This window comes from Bison bison, unplaced genomic scaffold (assembly GCF_000754665.1).
Source record: "Bison bison bison isolate TAMUID 2011002044 unplaced genomic scaffold, Bison_UMD1.0 scf7180017864036, whole genome shotgun sequence".
Taxonomy (NCBI): domain Eukaryota; kingdom Metazoa; phylum Chordata; class Mammalia; order Artiodactyla; family Bovidae; genus Bison; species Bison bison.
The window spans coordinates 734,213-761,151 of record NW_011494608.1 but is presented as its reverse complement, the minus strand read 5'-3'; the positions used below and the strand labels follow the sequence as shown (position 1 = coordinate 761,151).

General features: G+C 50.5%; 1 protein-coding gene across 1 annotated transcript in view; it reads right to left on the bottom strand.

Moving 5' to 3' along the window:
• Positions 1 to 26,939, bottom strand: part of TG (thyroglobulin) — a 237,536-nt gene that overhangs the window by 23,491 nt on the left and 187,106 nt on the right. The window contains exons 44-46 of the mRNA XM_010834775.1: positions 17,517 to 17,681; positions 15,901 to 16,068; positions 1,892 to 2,073 (exon numbers count right to left, since the gene is read on the bottom strand). Coding sequence (XP_010833077.1) covers positions 1,892 to 2,073; positions 15,901 to 16,068; positions 17,517 to 17,681 — 515 coding nt within the window. The remainder of the gene's footprint in view (positions 1 to 1,891; positions 2,074 to 15,900; positions 16,069 to 17,516; positions 17,682 to 26,939) is intronic.

Here is a 26,939-nt window from a genome sequence, read left to right as displayed (position 1 = left end):
ACTTCCAGGGCTCACAGGGAAGGTTCTCAGAGAGCATGTGGCTGGTGGGGTGAGTCTCAAAGTGCAGATGGAGGCAGCCGTCTTCAGCTCACGGGCCCTTGAGGAACGGTGAGCAGGACAGGGGTAGGAGCAGACCTTCAGAGAGGCCCACCCTGGTAACACTGTGACGAGGACACTGGAGGCAGGGAGGCCCGTGAAGGCTGTTGCGTCAGCCCGGCCGGGAGTCTCCCTCATCAGTGAAGCCTTCCTGGGTTACCTGCCCTCCCTCAGACCTCCGCTCCTGCCCCCGGCTCATGGATTACTCTCAAAGACAGTTACAGGCTAAAGCTGGAATGGGAAGGAACATGGGTTTCTGTACTCTAGCCTGAGCTCTTTCCACAACATGGATCTGAGCCACTCCTGACGTGGCTGTGAGAGTCTCAGGGCCCAGGAGTCGGACATCTGTGAGCCCTTAGGGTCCATTCTGGGGCTGGGCCTCCAGGAACAGCTGCTGGCCATTTGGTTCAAAGGGTTCAAAGCTGAACTCTCCACTGGAGGGAAAATTAGAGCCTTCTTGGGCCCTGAGGTCCCAGGGGGTGGTACAAAGTTTTATTCGGAGCCAATGATGCTCTGATTGGAAACCGCAGACTCTTGGGCAGAGAGACCAAGCAGGGAAGCGTGTCTCAACACCCTTCAGTCCAGCTCTTTCCATCACAGGCAAGTTCAGCAGGAGCCTCCGAGCCTCGACAGCAGCTCTGTCCCCAGGGACGGAGAGCGAGGGCCAGTGTGGACCTCCCCAAGGACAGGAAAGGAGCCACAGGATGCTGAACCACCCCCCTTCCCGACCAGGTTCTCCCCCCATGGAGGGGCGCCCGCCAGGGAACCAGAACATGCCACGGGGGACTCACAGGTGACTCAAGAGCTAGAGTCCCCGCTGTGGTCTCATCCCAGGGGCTCCACAGGCAGAGAGACCCAGAACCTGGCTGTTTCTTGACTGTGATGAGAGAGAGAGGCATGGACTGCAGACACATGGGTTGGGGGCATCCACTCACCACTCCTGGGTGGGGGACCTGGGCCGACTTCCCCAGGGAAGGAAGCTGGAGGCAGTGACCTTGAGCAACAAGGCCCATAAACAGTGAGTGTGAGTGTAGAAACAGCATCCTGGGGAAGGGGCACACGGCCTCAGGAGCCCTGCGTCCTCAATTCTAGGTGTGACGTCAGGCACAAACCTTCCCCTGTCTAGGCCTGTGTTTCCTGTGCAAGGTGAATTCTGGCCAAAAGCAGAGTCACTTGAGGGACCCTAAAAATACATTTCATGCTTAGTCACTCCATCCTGTTGGACTCTTTGTGACCCCATGGACTATAGCCCACCAGGCTCCTCTGTCCATGGGATTCTCCAGGCAAGAATGATGATGTGGGTTGCCATTTCATCCTCCAGGGGATCTTCCTGACCCAGGGATTGAACCCAGGTCTCCTGTACTGCAGGCGAACTTTTAACCATCTGAGAGATATATACCAGCACTTATGAGGCCTGGGCTCTTGCCCCACCCTTCGAGTGCTCCCTACACGGTTCTCAAGGGTAGCCTAGGTCCAGACTGCTGGACTGGAGGACGGCGGTCCTCTCTGCTGGGTTGGGCTGTTCCCTTCTGCGCCAAGCGCCCCACTCCCTGGTTCTCCATCAGCACCAGCTGAGCTCAGCTTCTAAGTGCAGGGCGTATACAGCAGGCGCAAGTACCATGGAGGGAAGGAAGGGGTCACTGCTCGTGTCTCCCCCATGCAGGCAGGCAGCCCACACTTTGGACTAAATGAAGGAGGCAGCGAAAAGCACCAGCACTGTGCCCCGGTTCTCCCCAAATGGCCTGAGCATCCCCACGCCCGCGTGGAGGCAGACCTGCGCGCCCAGGGGGCTCACCGCGTGGCCTGCTCCAGGGCACGGGAGAAGGAGGCGTAGTCGTCCGAGTCATGCTCCAGGGAGTAGTACCACGTGGCCGCAGCCTGCACACCGGCGTCTGCTGCCTCGCCACCCAGGGAGTTCTGCAGCGCCTGATAAAAGGCTGTTTTGCTACTGGTCCGGCCTTGACTTTCCTCAAATTGCTTGAAAAAGAAAAAGATACGGAAATCGCCCGATCAGATTCTGAAAGGCCTCGAGTCAGTGTCGCTCCAACACTTGGTTTAGAATGTTCTCTCTGGAAAGCAGTGGCAGATGGTGTGAAGCCCATGGGTACTAGAGCCAGACTGCCTGCATGCGAATCCCAGCACTGCCTCCTTCCAGCTGCGCGACCTTAAACAAGCGCTGTACCTCTCTGCGCCCCCTCTCCCAGCCTGAAAATGGACAGAGCGGAGCCCGCCTCCACCAACCCAGGCAGGGCTGCGAGGAAGAGTAAAAGCTGAATACACGTGAAGCACCGAACAGCACGCCGGCAGCAAGCAAGCGCTCACTGAACGCCAGCCGTTGCGGCAGGCTGCTCTTGGGTCTCACGGTGGGTGCTCAGCCAGCCTGTCACGTGGTCTCGTTAGGAGAGCAGACTCCTGTCTCCTTCACTGACTCAAGCAGTCAACGTAAGGATGTTCTCTGTACCCTCTTCTACTGACAAACCCACTCCAGGTCCAGGGCCAGCTGCTTGCCAGGCCTGGGAAACAGCCCTGAGCATGCTGTTCAGAGAGCCCTGATCAAGCGTCCCTGCTCTTGCGGGCCTCATGTTCTAGAGAGTGGAGGTGGAAAATAAGCAAATAGTTACACCGTTCATCCGGGACAGGTGCTATGAAGAGAAGCAGAGCAGGGTGAGGCCGAGGGCAGGGCGATTTCACAGAGGATGGGCGGGGATGGGGAGGGGTCCCCAGGCACCTCTCTGGGGATGGGCGTCCAGTTGGAAGTAAGTCTTTCCCCTTTCCTTCTTCCTTTCTTTCCTCCGTTCCTTCCTGTCTAGCTTCCTTCCCCCATCTTTCCTTCCCTCCTGTCTTTTCTTTCTTTCTTGTTTTCTTTCTTCTCTCTTCTTTTCAAAATCTGTTTTTAAACTGCAGTATCACTGGTCTATAACGTTAGATGACTTGGATGTGTACCACATTCTATTCCTACTTCTGGGTACCCGACCGTGAACTCCCCACCAAAGGTTTAGTTTCCATCCCATCACATACGCCTGAGACAGTAAATGAAACTGAAGTCAGTCCCTTTTACCCGTCTTCCCTGCCCCCACCCCCCGCCTCTGATCACCGCTACTCGGCCCCTGCTGTGTCTACGCGTTTACTGTTGCTTGGTTTGGTTTGTTCAGTTGTTTGTTTCACCTGCAAGTGAACTCGTATGGTATTTGTCTTCCTCCTTTTCCTTCTTCCCTTCCTTACTTGTCCTGTCTGCCTGGGAGAGTCTGGGGAGGGCCATGTCTCCCCCGCCAGGACTCAGTTTCCTTATTTCTGAAGACAAGGGGAGGAGGGAGATGCAGCTCCAGCGTGAGGTCCAGGCCCCTCGGCCCCTGTACAGTCCCGGGGTGTGTGTTTACGTATTTCTAGACTCCTATGTCAACACCAACATGTGCTTATCAGGACTTCCTGACGTGTCTAGATTGTTTTCCTAAACGTTCCCAAGCACACCGGGCCTGTGATTAGAATTCAAGGAGTGGATATGATCAGTAAGGAATCCCTGCTATCTGAGACACAACCCACTGGGGTCACAGGCTGTGCTGCCTTCAGCCTGGCTCACCAAGAGCCTGGACCAAGGTGTGAATCACTGATCAGAAGCACGTCTGCTGGTGGCTACACGCCAGCTTTGGGAGAGATGAAGAAAGGAGATAGGGAGAGGTGTGCAAAGATGGCTTAGTCTGAATTCTATCATAATGGGCTATTTCTTGGAAAAAGATCTGAAGAAAATATGGCAAAAAATGCTAATACCTGTTAAATCTGAATGTGCCTACTGTATCAGTGTTTATTATATCAACATGGGTTTATTATACAATGCATATATTATCAAATATTTCTGATCATGATCTATAATAAAAGACATTGGATACATGCGGAATTCACACACACTCACACTGAAAGGCCTGTAGTAATGTTCACAAGTAACACTCATTCTCGTTGTTAACATCTATGATGTATCTGATAGTTTTCATTGTATTGTATTGTATTCTAGTCTTGGTCTAGTCTATTCAAAATGCTTGCCTGCAATCTAATTGACTTCACAATCTTCTAATAGTTTAGGTGGAAACCATCATGTTATTATCTGCCCTTTTCTGAGTTTTTGACATATTTTATCCTGCAAATTATATTAGTCACCATTCACATAACTCTGATTATTGCTAAACATTTAGCATGTGTATTTCACTGAAATATCAAAATCACCATGAGTTGGGCAGTTGCATAGAATCACTGTCAAATTCCAACAAAACTTTAATATACAGGGCACAACACAGCTCTGGGCACACATGGTCAGTAGATGTGAGTGATTTTTTTTTCCCTTGTCCCAGATGCAGGCAGGGGCCCCTGGGTGCCTTCAGGATGCTTTACTGAATCCCCAGGGGCTATTCTTGTTCTATTCTTGTTCCAGGACCACTGAGGAACCCCTGAACCACAGGACTCGGTATGGTGCTCTGTAAGTGCTGGACAAAATGAATAGTGAAGACCTTGCCCTTCGTAGAGATAACACAGGAGAAGCTGCAAGTCCAAAGTCAAACCTCCTGGATTCAAATCCCCACAGCTGGAAAGACCTGGACTTGGATGCCAGCTTTGCTAGGTATTGGATGTGCATCACGGGCGACTTCCTGGACCTCTCTGCCTTTGTTTTCTTCTCCGTGCCATGGGCACGATAACATTACCCTCTTAATTAAACTGTCCTGAGGTTACACGTGCACACTGTTAGCATGATGCCTACTGATGGATGCATGCAGACTCAACCCTGGCCCAGCTCAGCTGGCTCAGAGGAGCTCATGTTTTACAGTAAGACCTGATCTGTGCTGGTGTCCCTGGCTGTGGGGCCAGACCCTTGGAACTCCTCTTTGGAATCACTGCTGGAGAATGACTGACCTTGTCCTGGTGCTGCGAAAATTCTTTCCACAAAGAGGTCGCTTTTAGGAGCAGCACGCCATTAAGCCCCGGGCCTTACTAGAAGCACCTCAAACAGCCTGAACAGTTCCACAGCTAGAATGCTGAAAGGAAGGTCCCAGTTTCTGCTGTCACGAGACTGCGATTCATTTCACATTCTAACAGGATCTGAGTCGCTCAGATGAGCTGGGACATGACAGTGTCCATGGTCACTAGTCTGGAGAGACAGCTGGAGCGTGGACCTGGGACACAGCGGGGCGTGTGTGGATGCAAAGGGGCCTGATTTCAGCAAGACCCAGGTCTCTTCCTGCTTGGCACGGACAGAAGCACAGATGCCATTGCTGGTTTAATTAAAGAGGCAGCGGGAGGGAGTGGGGCCACCACGTGACTGCCAAGCCGGGGGCCAGTGGCACAAGCTGTAATTATGGGCAGGCCCTTCCTCAGAGGCGGGTTTGCTGGGCGTGGGCTCATTAAGGACCATCAGGGATTGGCACAGCTGAGCTGCGTGGTTTTATAGGGCTGCCCTGAATATGCCCCACAGAACAGTTAGAGGAGCCCTGGGGAACATTTAGAGACTGCAGAGGGGTCCAGAGTCACCTTGCATGCTGGTGGCCTAGGGAACTGAATGTGGGGTTCAGACCTGGCTCTGTGTGTGGCCTCAGAAGATTCATTGCCCATTGGTGTCCCCAGCTCCACAAAGCCCCAGCAGGAAGCCCAGGAGCCCCTGGTTCTCCCCCTCCTTGAAGTTATGCAAAATGGTGTGACATTGTAAGCTGGAGGAGAGAGAGACCCAGAGAGGCATCTCCAAAGGCAAGCAGGTGCACGCTGAAAGGAGCAGTGAACGGACAAACATCCCCAGAATTCTCTAGAGTTCCAGGGTACCTGCGTTAGAGACGTACTGTGGCCAGAAGCTGAGGGGTTTGAAGTGAACAGGACACAGACCTTCCCACAGAACAGCCTGGTAAAGTCGAAGAGGTAACTTGTCAATGAATGAAGTGGTTGTGCAAACCATCGAGGGCTGGTGTCCAGCAGAGACGGGGGTGAAGCAGAAAGAGGGCGGGTTTGGGAAGCACACGATCGCTTCCTCACTCCCTCCTCAGCCTACCCTCATCACTCAGGCCTTCCCCTCACCCCCCTGAGACCGCTCCTATCAAGGGCCCCCGGGACCTACATCTTGTCAGGTCCAGGGGTCAGATCTCTGCCCCCATCTCACACCACTTCCAATGACGTTCTACCCTCAACCTCAGCTTCCTTTCACAAACACGTTCCTTTCTTGGCTTTCTGTGAAATCAAGATTTCTTGGTTTTCTTCCAGGTCTGTATCTATAGCTCTGAACTCGCTCCTGAACTCCCAGCTCACCCACCCAACTGCCGATGCTACATGTATCCCCAGTCTGGGCCTGCCTCCCCTCTACCGTGTCTTTAGCCCTAACTTAACACACCAGCTGGCCCCCTAGGCCTCACAGTGGACCTCAGTCTGGTCTCTCAATCCTTTGTTATCTTTCCACAGTTGGTTTTCCATAGAGCCGCCAGAATGCTCTTCAAATTCACTGATTAGGAGTATCATTTTCTAGCTTGCACTTTCTGATAATGGCCCCCTGCAAGTAGAATCAAGTCGCTGCTCAGATGGCCTAACAGGTCAGCTTTCCGCTCTTACTGCCCCCTCCATCACCCACTGGGTTTAACAGCATCTGGCCTTCTCGCCCCTCAAACCAGCCCTGCCCCGGGGTCTTTGCACCAGCTCCTCAACTGGCTCCACTCACGACAGGCTCTTCTCACCACTCAGGACCAGAAGTCCCCTCCTCGACCTCCCTGCAAAGTGCTTTCCCCCATCACTTCCTTTCCTCTCTTGTTACTGTTACAGCTTTCTTCAGAGCACATTCCATGATCTGAAACTCCTATTTCCTTTGTTTACACACCACTGCCACTGTCCTTTCTCTGGAACATAAACTCTGTGAGCCAGGAGCCTGATCTCTTTGGTGGGGGCTGGGGGTGGGGGGTTACAACGTTCCCCAGAGCCATGAGGTGAGCCCTCAGAGAGTTTGTGTTGACCCCTCCTGCCCTGACCACTGGGTGTGGAAGTGACCAGACCAAAGGCTGACTTCACCTTCCAGCAGGCCTCTGCCAGGTCCCGTTGTAATTGTAGGGGCCATGATAAAATGTTCCTTTTATTTTTTTTTTAAATCAGAAGAAAAAATTAATAATAATAATGAACATATACTAATGAATCCAGGGACTCCCCTGGCAGTCCGTGGGTTAACACTTCACCTTCCAAGGCAGCGGGTACATGTTCATCCCTGGCTGGGGAGCTCGGATCCCACACAACCCAGGGCCAAAAATCCAAAATATTAGACAGAAGCAATATTGCAACAAATTCAATAAAGACTTAAAAACTGGTCTGCATCAGAAAATCTTAAAAAAAATAAATAATGAATCCAGCCTGGCTTACATTCATCTTTTACTGGCACAGTCAGAAAATATTTTTACTGTTTTGGGGAAATGAGTCAAACCCGTTGATCCTTGGTTTTCCCTTCACAGAGCACAGGGGATACTGAGACTAGGGACACAGGTGAGTGACAATGCTGAGGGTCGGCTGGTTACAGCACCAGCGTGGAGGGGTCTCGGTACATACAGCTCCCACGGTTGGGTGCTGTCACCTTTGCCTGGAAGTCCTTAAAAAATAGGACTAAAACTACCCTATGACCCAGTAATCCTACTACTGGGCATAGACCTTGAGAAAACCATAATTCAGAAAGACACATGTAACACAATATTAATTGCAGCACTATTGACAACAGCCAGGACATGGAAGGAAGCTAGACGTCCATTGACAGGTGAATGGGTAAAAAGACTGTGGTATATATACACAGCAATGGAATATCACTTGGCCGTAAAAAGGAACAACGTTGAGTCGACTGAACTGAGGTGGATGAACTTAGAGCCTGCTATACTGAGTGAAGTCAGTCAGGAAGAGAAAGACAAATACCATAGAGTAATGCATTCACAGAGAATCTAAGAAAATGGCACTGATGAACGTATCTGCAGGGCAAGAGCAGAGACGCAGACGTGGAGGTGCAGGTGTAGACACGTGGGCACAGCGAGGAAAAGAGGGTGGGGCAAACGGAGAGAGCAGCCCGGTGGGCTTAGTCACTAAGTCGTGTCCGACTCTTGCGACCCCATGGACTGTAGCCTGCCAGTCTCCCCCGTCCATGGGATTCTCCAGGCAAGACTACTGGATGGGGTTGCCATTTCCCTCTCAGAGTAGCATAGAAATATATGCACTGCCATATGTAAAATATCTAGCTAGTGGGCAGTTGCCGTACAGCGCAGGGAGCTCAGCTCGGTGCTCTGTGATGACTTAGAGGGGTGGGAGGGAGGCTCAGGACAGAGGGGACACACACACACACACAGCTGATTCATGTTGTTGTATGGCAGAAAGCAACACAACATTGCAAAGCAATTATCCTCCAATTAAAAATAAATTCTAAAAGAAGAAGAAAAAAAAAACAACACAAGTTCTCACTTAACTACAGGGTTGGTTGCCCTGTGCCCATTCAAAGACTAAAGAGATGCTAGCTCTCAGACTGGTTCAGCTGCCTGCATGGCATGGCTAAAGCAAGGAATCCCAACCTGTTTTTCTGATTCTGGGTCCTGGCTTTCCAGAAGGCCCCAGGATGTCTAGGGTCCGCACCCTCGCATCTCTTCACCCCAAAGGGCTGGGGATTCGGCGTGGCAGTCCCCGTCTCTCTCCACAGGAAATCCATGTGCCCCCTGAGACTCTGGCACGCCCCTCTGCTGTAATCTGTCACCAAAGGCTTGGTTTTCCCGGGCTGGGGCTCATGCCAGCTCCTGGGGCTGCCAGGTGCCACTTTCCAACTTTCAGATGGGCTGCCCTCCCCCTCCCAGCTCCCTGCAGGTCCCCCACCCCACCTGCTCCTGGATGAGGCCAACTCCCAGCCAAGCTCAGGGGCAACACGGCGGGGGCCGATTGCGGTTTTTTTCTCGCCTTCCTTGGAGATGCTTGTGCTTGGAGGGGAAGGCAGAGCATTGCCTCTTGGAACAAATCTGCTTTTGATCATGCAAATTAATGCCCGGTTAATGTAGGCAGACTGTCAATTTCACCAGTTAGGAAGAGAGAGAGAGAGAGAGAAAAGAGGGAAAAATCCCCACCACGGTGACTGACGAAGAATTTCAACGGAAAGCTGCTACTTCAGAAAATAAGATCGTTCTCTGTGAACAGAGCCATCGCAGGCATCTCAGGGCGCGGCGATGCACCACCGGTACGTGGTTAACTCTGCCGGTGTCGTTAAGGCTCCTCGGGTGGGCCACAGGCGGCCTGGGGTGCTGGGGGCTGAGGGTCTTCACGTGGACTCGCTGGAAGCCCTACCCACCCTCTGTGGGCTGAGGGAATTTATTGGGTCTCCGCTGCTGTGACAGACGGGTGAGTCTGGGGCCTCACTTGGGGTGGGAGGGATATCTATCTACCTCTCTCATGACTTTCCCTGGGAAGCTGGATGGTGTGTGTTTGGGGTTGGGCTCTGGATGGTACTGATGCAAGAGTGGAATGAGAGGAAAGCATGTGTATGTATCTGCCACGATTTGGAAAACTGGCGCAGGTCAGGCGAGGTGGTTCGGTGATCATACGCTCTTTGTATTCCTGCCTCCTTGGGATAATTCTCTGGACTGGGGACAATAGCTTTGATATTGATTGTCATAGCACAGTTAAAGAATCAAGGGAAAAGCTAATATTTATTGAGCACATGCTACTTACTGCCTGTATTTTTTTCTTTCAACATCTTTATGGGGATATGTACTGATAATCTCCCGATTTTACAGATAGGGAAACTGAGGCTCAGGCTCTAGGGAGCTCAAATTCTCCTGATTACAATCCGTGGACACCCAGGACACTCTGGCACTCTGCTGACAGACAGCTCAGGGGACGGGGTACCGGCCAGTTCCGTCATCACTGGGTCACTTCTGCTGTCGGTGCCACTGTGGGTCCAATGACCCCTTCTTCCCCAACTGTGCAGAGGTCCTGAAGTAGGTGTCTGTCTCTCCAAACGGTGTGTATCAAACTGCCTTTTAATGATTTATTTTTGCTCATTTTCTATTTTGTTCCTTGACTGTGAGCTCCTCGAGGGCAGGAATTTAATTTGTATTTATGTCCCAAACACCTAGCACAGTGTTGGGGGCACAGTAAGTGACCTTGTTAAGTGTCGCATGACTAATTGAACAGGTCTCTGTGCTGGGAAAACATGCTCGAGACTCTGTTCTAGTGGATCTGTCCTGCTTCTCAGCACAGACAGGGTGGGAGAGGCGGGGCCGATACGGATGGATGGAGGATTGGGGAGAAGGAATTGCTGGGATGAAGGTCCTTGGGGATGTGCCACCCGGGGCTTCTCCTTGATTAATGGCAGCTGGACTCAAGTGCTACAGAGCTGTCCAGGGGGAAATGGAGAAACCCACAGCCCAACCCTGAATGCAGGTCACGAGCAGGCTGAGACAAAGCAGGGTAACCCGGAGGGCAAGCGGGCGCAGGGTTGTTGGAAATAAAAAAGGAACTTCAACACCACATTCAGAGGGCAGCTGGTAGTGTGGTTCCCACTTGGGTGTCCATGCTGGTCCATGGCAGCTCTGTGCCAGGCAGGACTCTGAGGACTCCTCTGGGCTATGATCTGTCTGTAGGGTGTAGATGGTGCTAGTGCATTTCCATCACCCAATTTCCTAGAGTTGAATACAGAAAGCACCCCCGACTGGAGCCAGAGGACCTGCAGTGGGGACTCGGCTTTGCAAATGGCTAGTCAGGTGACCCGTCATGTGTTCATGTTTAGTCGCTCGGTGGCGTCTGACTCTTTGTGGCCCCATGGACTTTAGCTTACCAGGCTCCTCTGTCCATGGAATTCTCCAGGCAAGAATACTGGACTGGGTTGCCATTTTCCCCGCCAAGGGATCTTCCCGACCCAGGGATTGAGCCCAGGTCTTCTGCACTGCAGGTGGACTCTTTACCATCTGAGCCACCAGGGAAGCCCCTAGGTGACCTGAGGACAATATCAACGCTCTCAAAACATGTTTCTTCCTCAGTACAATGGTGTTAAGTGTTGCTTCATGAGTATGGACCTCATAGCGTTATGGCTGAGATAAAAGAAGAGTGGGGGAGGAATTGCGAAGTCCTTTGCATTGAGTGGCCCTGATTCTACCTGAGTTCCTGTCCGTGTGAGCATCTAGCATGCTGTCATTGGTGGACAGCAAGCTCACGAAGGGGAGGTTGGCTTTTCCCAGAAGGCTGGGATAGAAATAGAGTGCCTTTGGAGTTGGACAGACTTGGATTTGAATTCTGACTTCTCTCTGAACTGGTTTCTCATTGGAAAATTAGTGATAATAATCCCTGATCCATAAGGTTGGTTGGGGATGAATTATTGGTTTTGGTCAACCCAATCTTTCCTTAAAGACTCCTAAGTCAGATCCGTAATTTTATTCTTTCAAACTAATAAAGATTCATCGAGCACTTACTGTGTACCAGTCACTTTTATAGGCACCAGAAATAGAGCAGAAAGCAAAACAGATAAAGTCTCTGAGCTCAGGGCGACTTATATGTGCTCACATTCTAGTGGAGGAGGAAATATGATAGACAAATAGATGACATTCAGGGGTACAAGTGCTGAGGATGGAGAGCAGGACAAGGGAGAGAAAGACTGCTGGGGGTGTGGTGCCCTCTGTACCAGAGTGGTCCAGCAAGTTCTTTCTGAAGGAGGTGAGGCAGTGAGTTACCTGGAGAAGAACATCCTAGATGGTCTAGTGGTTAAGAACCCACCTTCGAGGGTTCGATCCTGGGTCAGGAACTTAAGGTCCCACATGCCACAGAGCTACTAAGCCAACGAGCCACAACTAGAGAAGCCTGCACCTGCAAAAAAGAACCAGCACAGCCAAAGAACATTCTAGAAGAGGGAACGGAAAGTGCCGAGATCCTGAGGTGGGAGTGTGCTCGGCAGATCTGAGGACTGCCACAGGGACCAGTTGGGCTGAAGCACAGTGAGCGAGAAGGGAGCAGCAGGAGATGAGGTCAAAGACCGTATCAGATAGCGGTCGTGATGGACTGGGGCTTTCCCCTGTGTGAGCTGAGGCCACTGGAGGACTTTGAGGAATGAAGGGATCTGACTTATCCTGTGAAGGGATTACTCCAGCCACGGTGGTTCTTACACCTCATAAGAGGCAAAACCAGAAGCTGGACGATGGTTGGGGGCCATTATAAAAATCCTGGAGAAAGATGATGGCATGGGTCAGGGTGAAGGCAGAAGTGGTGGGGAGAGAGGGCTGGAAACGTTCTGAAGATACAGCCACACAGACGTGCTGATGGAAAGCTGGGAGCAAGAAAGAGAGGTTTGGAGCCTGTGCCTGCAGAAGCAGGAGCTACTGTTTATTACAATGGTGGACAGTGGAGGACAAGCTGGTTGGGGCTGGAGGAGGGCATCAGTGGAATCAGCAGTTCCTCTGGCTATGTTAAGAGTGAGAAGCGATGAGACATCTCAGTGAGGATGCCAAGTAGACCCTGGGCTAAGCCAGTCTAGGGTTCAAGGGAAAAGCCCGGGTGGGAGATAGAGAGTCGGGCTGGAGGTACAGGTCAGTCCAGGAGATGCAAGCATGTACACATGATGGCTCTGCAAGTGTGCATTTGGCCCCAAGCCTGACTGTTACCACATCCTTCTTCCTCCCAAATTTCCAGTCAGCCCCTGGGTGAGTTCCCAGGGGGACATAGTCTCCCAAGACCCTGAAAATGGCTGCACTAGTGCCTGTTCACAGGAGGACAAACACGGGAGGGAAGTAAGACAGGGACAGTCTAACCAGAACGAAGGCGCTAAAGGAGCACTGGCTGGGACGGGTTTGGATACAAGCAGAGACCGGAACACAGCCGGGCGCTACTCCACCCGGACCTGCCGGCCAGGTCCCTGATCTGGAGCCTGGCCCCCTACCCGCCTCCTGATGTGGGCAGAGAGCTCTCGTCAGCAGACACCATCTTTCTTTGCAAGTGGACCAAGGAAACAGCTCCTTGAAAGCCTCTAAAGGGAAACTCAATGAGAGGAATGGAAACACATTGCTGTGGAGGGTTGCCAGTCCTCTGGATCTGGGCTCCCTGCCATGGGGGCTCTGAGAGTCAGGGCAGAGCTGGCAAAATCCCAAGATGCTGCCAGGAGAGGAAAGACCAAGGCAGCCGCAGACCATCCTCTTACACTGGGCTGTCATCACCCCCAAGATATAAACCTGAGCTGTCCTATGGTCAACCCCAGCACCAGGTCCATCAACTGGGGACCAACGTGTCCACATTGCTATATTTAAAACGGACAACCAACAAGGACCCACTGTAGAGCACAGGGAACTCTGCTCAATGCCACGTGGCAGCCAGGATGGGAGGGGCGTTTCAGGGAGAATGGATATATACGTATATGTATGACTGAGTCCCTTCGCTGTCCACCTGAAACTCTCACAATATTGTTAATCTGTTATTCTCCAATATAAAATAAAAAGCTTACAAATTAATAAATAAAAGCTCCCCTCCCCCCGTTCCAGTGGATGGATGGCTTTTCCACCAGGAGTTAGGGGTGTCTAGGAATTTGCTGCCGGGGCCTGCTTCCGCCTGTCTAGGATGCTCCCTAGGCTCCCAGGAAGGCAGTTCTTCCCCTCTCCCCAAGGTTGGAGATGGGCTAGGATGCATTTTCAGTGCATGGTCCAAAGGCTTAGAGCTTAGAGGATAGAATATCTTCTGCACAAAGTTTCCCATGTCCTCCCCTGCCGGGTCATGTGAAATGAGGAACTGCATGGAAGGGATTCCAGGGCTGATGCACACGTCTTTCCAACCTGCCCGTGCTGTAGGGCACTGTCTCCCACATGGAGGATGTAGAGCGTGCAGCAAGAAAGGACATTCATTTCTTTCTCATGCTTTAAAAAGTTCTGTTTTTGTGAATCTTTTATAACAATTGGTATAGGACTATGCATGTATACTATTAATACTCGAATGACTAAGCTTCCTACTTTTTAATTGATGACAGACTTGATCAAGAGTAATTTGAAGAGCCACTGCTTTAAAGAAAAGCCCAGGGCTAGTGGTGGAGAGTGGCCTTGTTTCAGCCTTTCCTCAGTGAAACTGTCAGTCTGGTTCATAACCAAGTTGCAGACCCTCGAAATAAAGGGCTGAGTCATAGATGGATGCGTGGCAGAAAAACGTAGAGATGGATCAGAGGCAAAATTCCTTCTCCATGGCTGTGAGCCAACCAATGGAAGCTGATAGTGAATAAGCTGTGCCGTATGCCACCTCCTAATACACACACACACACACACACACACACACACAGCTCTCTATTTATACACATATACATGGTATTGTTGTTCAGTCGCTAAGTCGTGTCCGACTGCAGCCCCATGGACTGTAGCACGCAAGGCTCCATGGGGTTCTCCAGACAAGAATCCTAGAGTAGGTAGCCATTTCCTTCTCCAGGGAATCTTCTTGGACCAGGGATTGAACCCGTATTGCCTGCATTGGCAGGTGGATTCTTTACCACTGAGCCACCAGAGAAGCCCATACATACCTGTATAGGCACATATATACGCATATATGTTATAGATAATGTGTACATATGTATGTTAGTAATGTTCATAATACAAAATTCATAGTATTATGAAAATTCTTTTTCACACCGATGCACCTCCTGAGATAGTCCACGTTAATTGCTGTTTATTCTTTCACATAGAAATATATACAATTATACACACTTACATATTTACAGATATACACTGTTTTTTTAAATATACGAATACTACCTTAATTTCACACTCTTCTGGGTTCTGACTTTTGTTTTCCATTCAATAACATATCACAGGCATCCTCAAGACAGGAGAGATGGGCCTGGTTCATTCTTTTTAGCATCTACATTATATATATCCAATAGTTCATGTGTATCTTCATTCAGTTAACCATTTCCCTGTTCATGGATATTTGAGTTGCTTCCAATGTTTTGCTATAACAATTAATGCTGTGACTAATACCTTTATATATTAACATATCTCATCTCAAAATGGTAGTTTGCATTTTTTTTTCTTTTGCTCTAAGATAGATTCCCCCACAGGAGGTAGATTACCCAAGGGAATAGAATAATCCAAAGGATGAGAGATCCCATTCAGTTGTGTTAATGATCCTTATTTGCTGTTATTAATTCCAATGATACTGCCTTATATAGAGCAAACTGAGCCAACATTGAGTGTCTGTCCTCTGTGTGTGTCATGAGCTGGGACCACCATCCCAGGTTGACAACCTAGAGGGCCATCAGGAACAGAGAAGGGGGTGGGCCAGGGGCCAGTGTGCCCAACCCCTTCCCAGGGGTGGCCACATCCTAGTGAGGAGTGATGGTCTCTCTGGTCTGAGCAGGAAGCATATGCTCAGGCAGATAAATGACCCCACGAGTCCCTCACACTCTGCTGTGTCTCCAACAAGCCACAAGGCTCACATTTGGGCTTCCCTGCCAGACTGCCTTCATCCACCCACCTCTCCTCCTAGGCTCCGTGGGATAGGCATCCTTCGTGGGTACAAGGGGTATGCACAGCTGGAACCCTGAAGCTACAGAGCTCTTGAGTCAGCCTTGCTGACGGTTTCCCACTGTGATTCATACATTCACAGATGTAGTTTCTGGATGTGTCTGTGTCTGTGTTGCTCACAGCACAGCAGGTGTCTTATTTCTGAACCCCACCCCCACTACCATCTCCTAAATTCCTTACAGAGCTTGTGTACATGTAGTTTTCCAGTGACTGTCTTGAAAATAACAAGCAAGCAAGTCCATGACTCTTGACCAAGGTCTTGCTTAGGTCCAGAGTCACTGGGCCACACCCCAAGGCCCCTCCCACCTACCTTCACAGCCTTGGCTCTGTTGATGAGCCCGTCGTCCTGAGAACTTCCAATGAGCAGATCCACCTTGACCCGTGGGGCCCTCTGCAGCACTCGGGCTGGGGTCTCTCGGAGGTACTGGCCGTCGACCACCGGACCCCAGTAGTGGAAAGGACCACTCACAGCCAGAAGCTGCATCAGGTGCAAAGTGGTGTCATGGTTTATATAGACTTCATCCTCAAAAACTGATACTGAAATAGCCAGTTGTACTGCTTCACCAGGGGCTTCCCCAGTGGCTCAGTGGTAAAGAACCCCACCTGCCAATGCAGGAGATGCAGGAGATGAGGGTTCAACACCTGGGTAGAGAAGATCCCCTTGAGAAGGAAAGAGCAACCCACTCCAGTATTTTTGCCTAAAAAATCCCATGGACAGAGGAGCCTGGCAGGCTATAGTCCAGAGGGTCACAAAGAGTCAGACACGACTGAGCCACTGAGCACAACACAGTTGCTTCGCTTAATCAAGTCTTAACCATAATGAGCACCAATGCTGGCTATTCACCCAAAGCTCTACTGGGAAAGAGAGTAACGTGGCCAGAACAGCAAGCAGGCAGGACACCAGGCCACAGTGCTGGGGTCAGGATGGCGAGTCTTACTCGGAGCAGTGACTAGTCCCTAGGAGAGCATCCCAGAACCTCCCACCGAGATGACAACAAATCCACTGGGAGGAAGGGTAAGCCTGAGCCTGTAGGGGATATGGATCGTGATGGTGGCCAAAGGCAGGACATGACGGGAAATTTATCAGCTTTAGTCACAGTCTGATTAGCTCATATTTGGAAGAGCTGAGGATAAGACTTGCTCCAGGTCCATGAGTCCAGGCCTGCTGCAGAAGGGATGAAAGCCTCAGCTCAGATGACAAGTTATTCTTTCTAGAGTCCCCTTTGTCAATATCAGGGCCAGGCAGGGAGCCTGGGGGCTGTAGCACCATCTTTATACGTTGGAGAAGAAGCACACAGCTGCCATGTCTAAGGGGCGTGGTGGCCTCGCTGCACTGCAGCCCTGTCCACAGTACTCAGTACATGTTACTGTGACCTGACCAGGTGACACCATGATCCCAGCAAGACCCTTTACAGATGTCACTTCATCTTCTCTACTCTGTAAGAGTCCCGTTATTAACCCCATTCTGCATGCATGCTCGTGCCTGAGTCTTTGGGACCCCATGGACTGTAGCCCACCAGGCTCTTCTGTCTATGGAATTCCCCAGGCAAGAATACTGGAGTGGGTTGCCATTTCCTCCTCTAAGGGAATCTTCCCAACCCAGGGATCAAACCCAGGTCTCCTGGGTCTCCTGCATTGGCAGGTGGATTCTTTACCACTGAGTCACCTGGGAAACCCTATTATCCCCATAGTACAGACAAAATCTGGTGCACAGAGACCAGTCGATCCTCAGGACCCGAGTTTGGTCCATGACGTACTGCAGCCCAGGCACAGCTCAGGGAGGCGGGGGGGTGGTCAGGGAATATGCATTTGGCCCCAGCTGGTCACCAGCCTACTGCGTGGCCTTGGGTGGGTCCTGTCTCCTTTCTGGCCTGGTTTCCACTTGTAAAAGATCCCTCCGTCCCCAACTCACATACGAGTGCGCACCTTGGTCTGGGCATCATTGAGGATTCTGGCGGGCTCCTGGCGGAGGCAGGACACCATTTCTTGGACAGATGAGCTGGGGCAGCCAACCTCCTTTGCCAAAGCAGCTGCCTGTTGCCGAGCCCTCTCTGGCCTGATGACCGCAGCAGGGGAGAGCACAGAGCCACCCTAGAAGAGAGAGCAGACTCAGAGCCCAAAGTCTAGATCATCTCCCACGCCCTGCTCAGCCCAGAGACCCCAGGGCTGCATCAGGGCTCTGCGTCCTTCTTCCAGGTGTGGGAGTCCCAGGACCCTTCCCTCGAGTGCCCACAGGCGTCTGGGAGGTCAGGGCTGGTCAATATCACATCAACATGCTGTGTGGTCTTGAATGAGTCTCTCTGGGCCTCAGGTTTCTCACCTGTGAAGTGAGGGCAGTAGACAGAGTGGTCTTCAGTCCTGACTATGAACTAAGGTTGTGTGTGTGTGTGTGTGTGTGTGTGAGTCATGCAGTCCAGTTCTTTGCGATCCAATGGACTGTAGCCCACCAGGTTCCTCTGTTCATGAGATTCTCCAGGCAAGAACACTGGAGTGGGTTGCTGTGCCCTTCTCCAGGGGATCTTCCCAACCCAGGGATGGAAGCCGGGTCTCCTGCATTGCAGGCAGATTCTTTACCATCTGAGTCACCAGGGAAGCCCAAACTAAGGTTGCATATTGAGACAAAGAGTTGACGGTGGTTGAGCAGGGACAAAAATCAGAACTGTCCTCTGAGAAGAGGACTCCACAAAAGGTGGGTACATCCCACCAACGCCTCCTGAGGATTTCTTAAATAGCAAGCTTTCCTGGCTCGGTTAAGATAGAGTCAGACTTGAAAATAGATGCCTACCTAGAAGGTGATGGAAACACAGTCATCGTGAAATAAATTGTATTGGCAGTCATTGTAAGTCTCCGTAAAATCTTTAGGTCTCTGGGAGCATTTTCTAAGAAGGCAGGTGGTGGTTGCTAGGTCCTGGGCAGTGGGTCTCAGCCTGGACGGTTGGTGGGATTGGATCTTCCGCCCGGGGTAGAAGAGTTTAGCTGAGCAGGGTAGGATCCTGGGGCCTGTCCTCTGTGGGTCAACCCCTCCCTCCAGCTCAGACATAGGCTGGGGCCCCCCACGGAATCTGAGACAGCCAGGGCGGGACTGCTGGCATCACCACCATTTCTCACAATGCCACCTCTAACAACAGTAGCAGAACGGCCATTGACTGGAGACTTCAATTAACTTGAGTTAATCTTGTTTTATCTCATTGGGTCCTCACAATAGCTGTGTACCTTAGCAGCTGTTACTGTCTCCATTTGATAAACATGGTAATAAAGAAACAGGGAAATGAGCAACTTAGCCAAGCACAAAAATCTTATCAGAGGCAGAAACAGCCTGTAGCTTCTAGACAGTCAGGCTTCAGAGCGTACTGTGCTCAGGACCCCAGGAAGAAAGTAGAAGGGTCTAGATCAATTCCTGGGTTGGGAAGATCCTCTGGAGAAGGGAATGGCTCCAGTATTCTTGCCTGGAGAATTCTATGGACAGAGGAGCCTGGCAGGCTACAGTCCATGGGGTCACAGAGAGTTGGACATGACTGAGCACACACCCACATAATTTACTTAAGCTTCACAATCATCCCACGAGGCAGGGGGAATTATCATCTGATTTTGTAGATGATGGGGGTTAAGGCACAGAGGGGCTCTGTGGGTCTCCAGTCAAAGACTTGCTCTGAGCTTCAGCATCTGTTAACCAGGGCAAGTCCTAACTCCAGGTTTAAGCAGTAATACAAGAAAAACACCAACCAACCCAGGGCCTGGAGGTCAGCAATGGTGGCAGTGAATAGGTTCACGATGGTTGAACCCTCACCATCATGATGGGTTGAGTCCCTGGGCCCTTGGGTTTGTTTCCAATGATGAAGACCACCGCAGATGCTCAGTCTTAAGGGAAAACACACACACACTAATACACACTAAAGATATTCAAGGTCAAAGCCCCATGTTCTAAATTACGCACTGAGCTGCCAGAGTGCAGGAGGCTGAGGTGGGCTGGTTTGACCCACGGGTAGGTCGTGAGGAGACGTGGGTTTCAGGAGGGGGCCCTCTAATGTGTTCTACACTTTCTACAGATATAAAAAGCCAGAGTCCCTGATACGGTGAGGAAGTGGTTAACAGCATGGGTTACGCTAATATTGCCAAGAGGCCTCAGAGAACGTTTTTCTCTGCAAGGACTTTGTCTTAATTGATCTTTCTGAAGGAAACCATGTTCTTCATGGAAAATCGGTGGTTAAACAAGCCAACTGCCAGCTCAGCCCTCACTTTGAAGCACTTGGTTGAAGACAAAGAACTGCGGGTGGGAGGAGGGGGTGGTACACAGAGTTGTGCAGAGAGAGGGGGCTTAGGGGGCAGAAGAACCGGGTTCAAACCCCAACCCTGCCGCTCACTGATGAAGTGACCTTGGGCCAGTGAGTGGCCCCCGGGGCCTCAGTTTCCTCATCTGTAAATGCGGATGATGAACCAACTTCACAGGTCACTATGAGGATGCCCAGAGAAGGGGGCAGCGTCCTCTCCACGGAAGGCAGAGAGGTCTCCGCTGCTGTGGGCACCACGGGGCTCCGCGGACCCGGGACTGGAGTGGGTTCTCTCCAGCCCACCCTGTCACCCCAGCCAGCCATCCGCAGCTCTGGGCCCGGACTTTATCTAAATCTGACCTAGCTATCGAGTGGCAATGAGTTTCCGCTTTTTTTTTTTTCTTTTTAACTTTAAAAATAGCACAGGGCAAAAACCACAAGTGCTGACCACTGCTTCTTCGTTCTGGAGCCTCCAAACATGGGAAGGTATCTTGACCTCAGTCAGCCACAACGGTCGCTTCAGAGTCAGGACCTGCCCTTGGGCGAGCGCAGGCACAGACCACATGGTCAAATGGAGAGGCACCTCACGATATAGTCATACACACACACGCACACAAGGACACACACACACACTCACCGACATACATTCTCACACAGAGACACAGATAGAAAGACACACGCAGACACACTCAGAAACACACAGGCACTCAGCTACACACACAGACTCTTGACTGGGACACCTCAGTGAACCCCTCACAGTCCTTCCCCGGAAAGCAACAAGGAGGGGTAGTTTCTGTGACAAACGTGCCATCCCAGGAGGGCCTGGGGGCCCTTCCTTTCTTTGGGGGGTGAGGAGGGGGGCTCTGGGTGGCAGATGAGCCCTCCAGGAGGTGCAGGCTCCTCTCACTGCCTCCCTCACCCTTCTCTGCCCACCCCCCACTGTGCATTTCTCACCCGTGAGGTCGCGGGTGGCGGGGGGCTGGTAGTGATGATCACTCGTGAAGAGCGAGGGGGTGGATGGGAAGCTGGGTGCCCGCTGGGGGCACAGTGTGGAATCAAGGAGTTAATTCATGCTGAGACCTTGTGAAGGCGCCCTGCAGGGAGACGTAACAAGGATGGTGGCAATTCTCATTTAAACAGCACTCACTATGTGTCACACGCTCCAGGACGCTGTGCTCATAAAGGTTGACTTACTCTCAAAGAGCAACCCTGCAAGGTCGGGGGGGCGGCGAGGACTGGGTTATCTGAGCCTTACAGGTGATGAAATTCAGGGCGGAGATCAAGCCACTTGTCCTGTGTGTCACAGCTGGAGAGGGACAGCACCGGGATTCCAACCTTCGCAACCTGCTCTAACCTTGTGCGTCCTCTGTCTTATGCCTCTGGTCGCCGCCCTTTCCATCCCTGTGTGAATGTGAGGTCAAAGCAAAGTTGAAAGGCATGGCTCCGGGGTTTGGGCCCACCAGGGTTTTGACCCCAGCTCTGCCTGTGGCCATCTTGCCAATTCCCTTTGTCATGTTGGGCTTCCAGCTCCTGATCTGAAAAATGGGGCTATTTTCATGAACATTCACAGAGCTGGTATGTGGATTACATAAAATAATGGAAGCCAACTACTTAACATGGAATTATCATTCAGTAAAGTTAGTTGTAATGATCATGGTGCATATTGTTATCCATGTGTTTAACTCCTACAATTTGACTTATTCTCAAGTCACTCAAGCCTGCAGTTACACACCAAGTGACAGGTAGCAAGTCCCTTGTGATCTCTGTCCTGCAATTCTGCTCAAGCTCACTTCCTGCTTGTTGAAAATATGGACTGTATCCAGCAGGATACACATATTAGTGGCCTCCACATGAGGCTCTCTATCATCAGGGTTAAGAGAACAAGCAGAAATTCATGTGCTTTCAAAGATCAGAGTGGGAAGAGATCTCTCATGCCCAGAAATCTCTTCCCACTCTGGGCATGAGAGTAGTCCAGAGGAAGCTGCTCAGATGTAGGACTTGAGTGGGCTTTGATGGAAGGAAGTGATTAGAGAAAAGGAAAGAAGGCAGGTGGCCACTCTTGAGGGAGTAGGCAGGGATGGCAGGTGAATCCAGGGGTCTGATCACCCCAAGCAGCTAAGGGGAAAGGGAGCTGGTTTCAGGAATCCCAGAATCCCCAGATTAGGACTTCAGTCAGTTCAGTTACTCAGTCATGTCTGACTCTGCGCCCCCAAGGACTGCAGCATGCCAGGCTTCCCTGTCCATCACCAACTCCCAGAGCTTGCTCAAACTCATGTCCATAGAGTCAGTGATGCCATCCAACCATCTCATCCTCTGTCACCCCCTTCTCCTCCTGCCTTCACTCTTTCCCAGCATCAGGGTCTTTTCCAATGAGTCAGTTCTTTCCATCAGGTGACCAAAGTATTGGAGTTTCAGCTTCAGCATCAGTCCTTCTAATGAATATTCAGGACTGATTTCCTTTAGGGTTGACTGGTTGGATCTCCTTGCAGTCCAAGGGACTCTCAAGAGTCTTCTCCAACACTGCAGTTCAAAAGCATCGATTCTTCAACTCAGCCTTCTTTATGGTCCAACTCTCACATCCATACACGACTACTTGAAAAACCATAGCTTTGGCTAGACAGACTTTTGTGGGCAAAGTAACATCTCTGCTTTTTAATATACTGTCTAGGTTGGTCATAGCTTTAAGATTAGGACTTAGAACTCAGAAACACAGGTACTAAATGAGTTATCCAGCAACTGTGTAAGTGAATGGATGGATGAATCAATGGGTGGATTAGTTAATTCTCCTGAGTAAGAGAGGCATGTGCACAGAGAGGTAGGGAGGAACAAATGTGAGAGAGCTTTAAATTCAGCCTAAGCAAGATAAGCGATTAGAAAGCAGTAAACCCCGGGACACAGGCAGGTACCCCCACAGGCAACAAGGAGTTAGTAAAGGCTTCTGAACGGGGTGTGACAGAAGGTATTTTAGGAATATTCTTGGGTCATTTATTTTTGCATCTCAGTGCTGAAAATGGTGCATAGCACTCAGTAGCCCCTCAGCAAATGAGCATCAAAGCCTCTGGAAGGTGAAAAATTCTGATGGCAGAGGTTGGGACGGGTATTCCCTTACCACCAGAACCTAGCACAAAGCTTGGTGCACAGCAGGCCTTCACTAAAGATCGGTGGGCAGAATGGAACTCAAGTGAATGGCTGGATGGCTGACTGACGGCTGCGTGGGATGAACAGGAGAGGTCCTGTCTGAAGCAGGGATTACCACAGAGGCTTGTGTGGGTGGAGGAGAGAGGGGTGAGGCATGAACCAGAATATCACTGCCATTGCTCTGCATTGGACCCTCTCCTGGGAACGGACCCAAACCTGGAAACTTGCCACCAGAACATCATAGACTGGCTGGGTTTATTGTTACTGTTTGGTCATGTCCAACTCTTTTGTGATGCCATAGACTATAGCCCACTAGGCTCCTCTGTTCTTGGGATTTCCCAGGCAAGAATACTGGAATGGATTGCCATTTTCTTCCCAACCCAGGGATCAAACTCGAATCTCCTGCATTGCAGGCAGATTCTTTTTACCACTGAGCCACCTGTGAAGCCCCCTAGCTGGACTGGGGGACATCACTGAGGCAGACAACTCAGAGATAACTCTGCAAACTAAAGCAAGAGATAGACTTCAAAAAAAAAATCTTCTATACGTGCAAGTTAATATTAATATTGCTTTTAATCTTTTCTACACTGAAATCATCTTTTCTTGATCCGTAAAAGCATGAGTTTCACTCTGATTTGTAACACTTTGATTCTGGCAAAATTTCAGTCAAAGGGATGATAATTAACACAACTTTCATCCGGAGACCCTAGTCTTCGGGGCATTGGAGCACACTGCCCCCTTCCTCTGCTTCTTTGGAATCAGCAGTTCTTGGTTTTAGTTGGTGGGAGCCCAGGGAATTTGGATGAAGGAAAAGGGGGGTATCTTAAACCTTGTTGGAGAACTAAATGGCAACCCACTCCAGAACTCTTTGCTAGAGAATTTCATGGACAGAGGAGCCTGGTAGACTACAACTGAGGGGGTCGCAAAGAGTCAGACATGAGTTAGCAACTCACATACATAGCCCTTGTTAGTGTCCTTTGAATATCAGACAAAATGATGCCCTTGAAGCATCTTAACACCAACTGCGGGGATGAATTATAGCCTAGGAGAGCTCGTGAAAGACAAAGCTCTGTGAGTGCTGCTTCTTTTGTGGAGAAATGCGTGTGCACAGAATACGTCCCCTCTCCGAGCCTCAGTGACCTCCACTATAAAGTGCTGGCCTCACAGTCTTGCTGCCAGAGGTATCGAGTATGCTGCGTGGGGAACTCAGCGTGGGACCGGTGCAGGGCAAGGGAACGGCCCACTGGCTCTCCTGCTGTTCCTCTTAGGACTATGCGTCTTCCCAGTAGGACACACCAGCCTTTCACTGACTAATTCTGAATTGCCATGCCCTTTAAAACTTTGAAAACAACCTCCAGTGTGGAAAAACTGGGGGAGCAATTTGTGAATCAGGGCCGATGGCAAGAATCAACCTGCAGGAAAAGCAAGCAGCCCAGTTCCTCTGAGGAGCAAGGAACTGAAAGGAGACCTGGCTTCCCGGCCAGTCTGCTTCCTCTCTGCCATAGGACCCCTGCTGGGTCCTCCTCACTCTCTCTTCCCCTTCCATCTCTCCACCTTTAAAGTATACAACTTTTAAAGGGAGGTGGAAGAGAAGGAACATTTTATAAAGTAACTTCTAAGAGCCAGGTCATTCCTGCACATTTTCTCATGTGATCCTAGCAACAGCCCTGTATGGATTACCATCCCCACTTTACAGATGGAGAGACTGAGGCCCAGGTGGGCAAGTACTTTGTTCAAGGTCTTGGGACTGAAAGCATCAGAACCAGGGTTATAAAGCTTGCACTGTCTCCCTACACCGTCCTACCTACAGGCAGAGACAACAAGAGCTCAGCCCATCACATTCCTGCTTTCCACTACACTCGGTAGTGGCTGATGGGCGGTGATTTGTAAACAAGACGTTTGCAAGGTGGTCAGGACAGAGAGAGGAAAGGCAGGGAGAGCCTGGCTTCACCGGCCGCAGGAGTGCCAAATGGGAAACAGTCTCACAGGCCGGCTTGTAAAGGCCCCTCCCTTGTCGTGACCTCATTAAGTCTGCGACATGGAAAAGCCACCCTGAGACCGACCAGAACCAGAACCCACCCTGGGTCACTGTGATGTGCATTTACAAGTGTCCCACATTCTGTTTTATATAGAGTGTTCGCTCAGACCATCTCAACACTCCAACCCATGTGACGAAGTAGGAAGAACCAATATTATTTTAAAAGGAAATACATTACTTATTTAATCACTCTTTTTGTACATTCCCTACCTCATTCCAAAAGGAAATTGGGATATACTCCGGAAAGAATGTCAACAAAGTCTAGTAAACTGTTGGTACAGATGAAGGAGGTTAAGAAGCCAGATTTTCTGGCCCCAAGATGCTGTGGTTTTCCCAGGCTTCCATGCTGCCGTGATGGAGGGCAGGTGTCCTGTGAAGTCCACGGGCATCCTGACTCCCTCATCTCCCCATCGCCTATCACTCCACCAGGCTCTTTGGATAGTCCAACTCTATCAGTTCCCAGGGTCCCCTATTAATTCAAGATGAGGGACTGATGAGTGATTTTTTGGACTCTTTATAGTTTTCAAAATATTCTAACTTCTCTCCAAAGAATTTTATAACATTTAATTAGAACAAATTTTAATTGCATTTAAAAGAGTAATTCCTTACTAAAATATAACCTGACTCTTGTTGAGAGGAAAGCAGGCATAGCCACTGATCTGTGGACAAGTGGCGAGGTCAAAACCACGTACGAACACTTGGCAGGGGGAATAAAGCTGGGGCAGAAGGAAGACCACGGTGGGCAGAGGGAGGTGGTCCTGACCAATGGGTGTGGTCCCCAGAACGAGCCTCAGCGTCATCACATCCCAGGTTTGCCAAAATGGCAATCCTCTTCACACCTAGAAAAAGGCCAGCATGTACTGTTCTATCAGTGTCACCTTGGTTTTGTTGTTTAGTCGCTCAGTCGTGTCTGACTCCTTGAGACCCCTTGCGGTGCTCTTCTGTCCATGGGGTTTCCTAGGCAAGAATACTGAAATGGGTTTACCATTTCCTCCTCCAGAGTATCTTTCCAACCCAGGGATTGAACCCATGTCTCCTGCACTGCAGGTGGATTTTCTGACCACTGAACTAGCAGGGAAACCCAATTTGTCACCTCTGTATAGCACAGAAATCTATGGTAGAAAATAAAGATCAGCAAAACAATGGAAACTTAAATACAATTTTCTGAGTCAAGGAGCAATGACTGTGAGATATTGTTAGCCTCTCAGCATGTCCCGTGTGTGTGTGTGTGTGTGTGTGTGTGTGTGTGTGTGTCTGGGTCTATTTGTATATTTATATGTAGGGAATAAATTAGATCATACTGATTTTGAACTTGTCTTTTTCACCTCTCGGTCCATTGTGCATATCCTTCTGTGCCGGTACCTAGCCATTTATGAGACTTTCTAATATCAACAGTGCATCGGGTATTTAGGCTGTTAGGGAGAGAGTCATGGACAGGTTAGGAGCGCCTGCAGGTCACACTTGAATGCAAAGCACAGCTCTGATTGGTACTTTTTGATCTGGACTCTTCCTTCATCTGCAAGAAGGAGTATAATGATGCTGATAGCTTCTCTAGAAGACCTCAGACAGGATAACTGACTTGCCCCAAATCATCTACTGTTACCAAGCTGGATTCAGGATGCTTTTCTTCAAAGCCATTGCGTCACCTGGCCCTGCTATGCCGAAGGGAGCAGGGGACCAGGCTACTGTCTGCTCTCAACCTCCCTTCTCCTGACATCTCTGGCAAACACTCCTTCCCACCTGGCTCGGTTACAAATCGCCTCTGCTACCTGTGGATGTGCTGTGTGGAGGCCCTGCCCAGGCATCCGCTGGAGGTGGCCTTCCCGGGGCGGGGCGCCTCCCAGGCACTTGGTCAGCCTTGGCTTTGCCCCTTTAGAACCATGCTCGCTCTCCTGTCATGCTTGT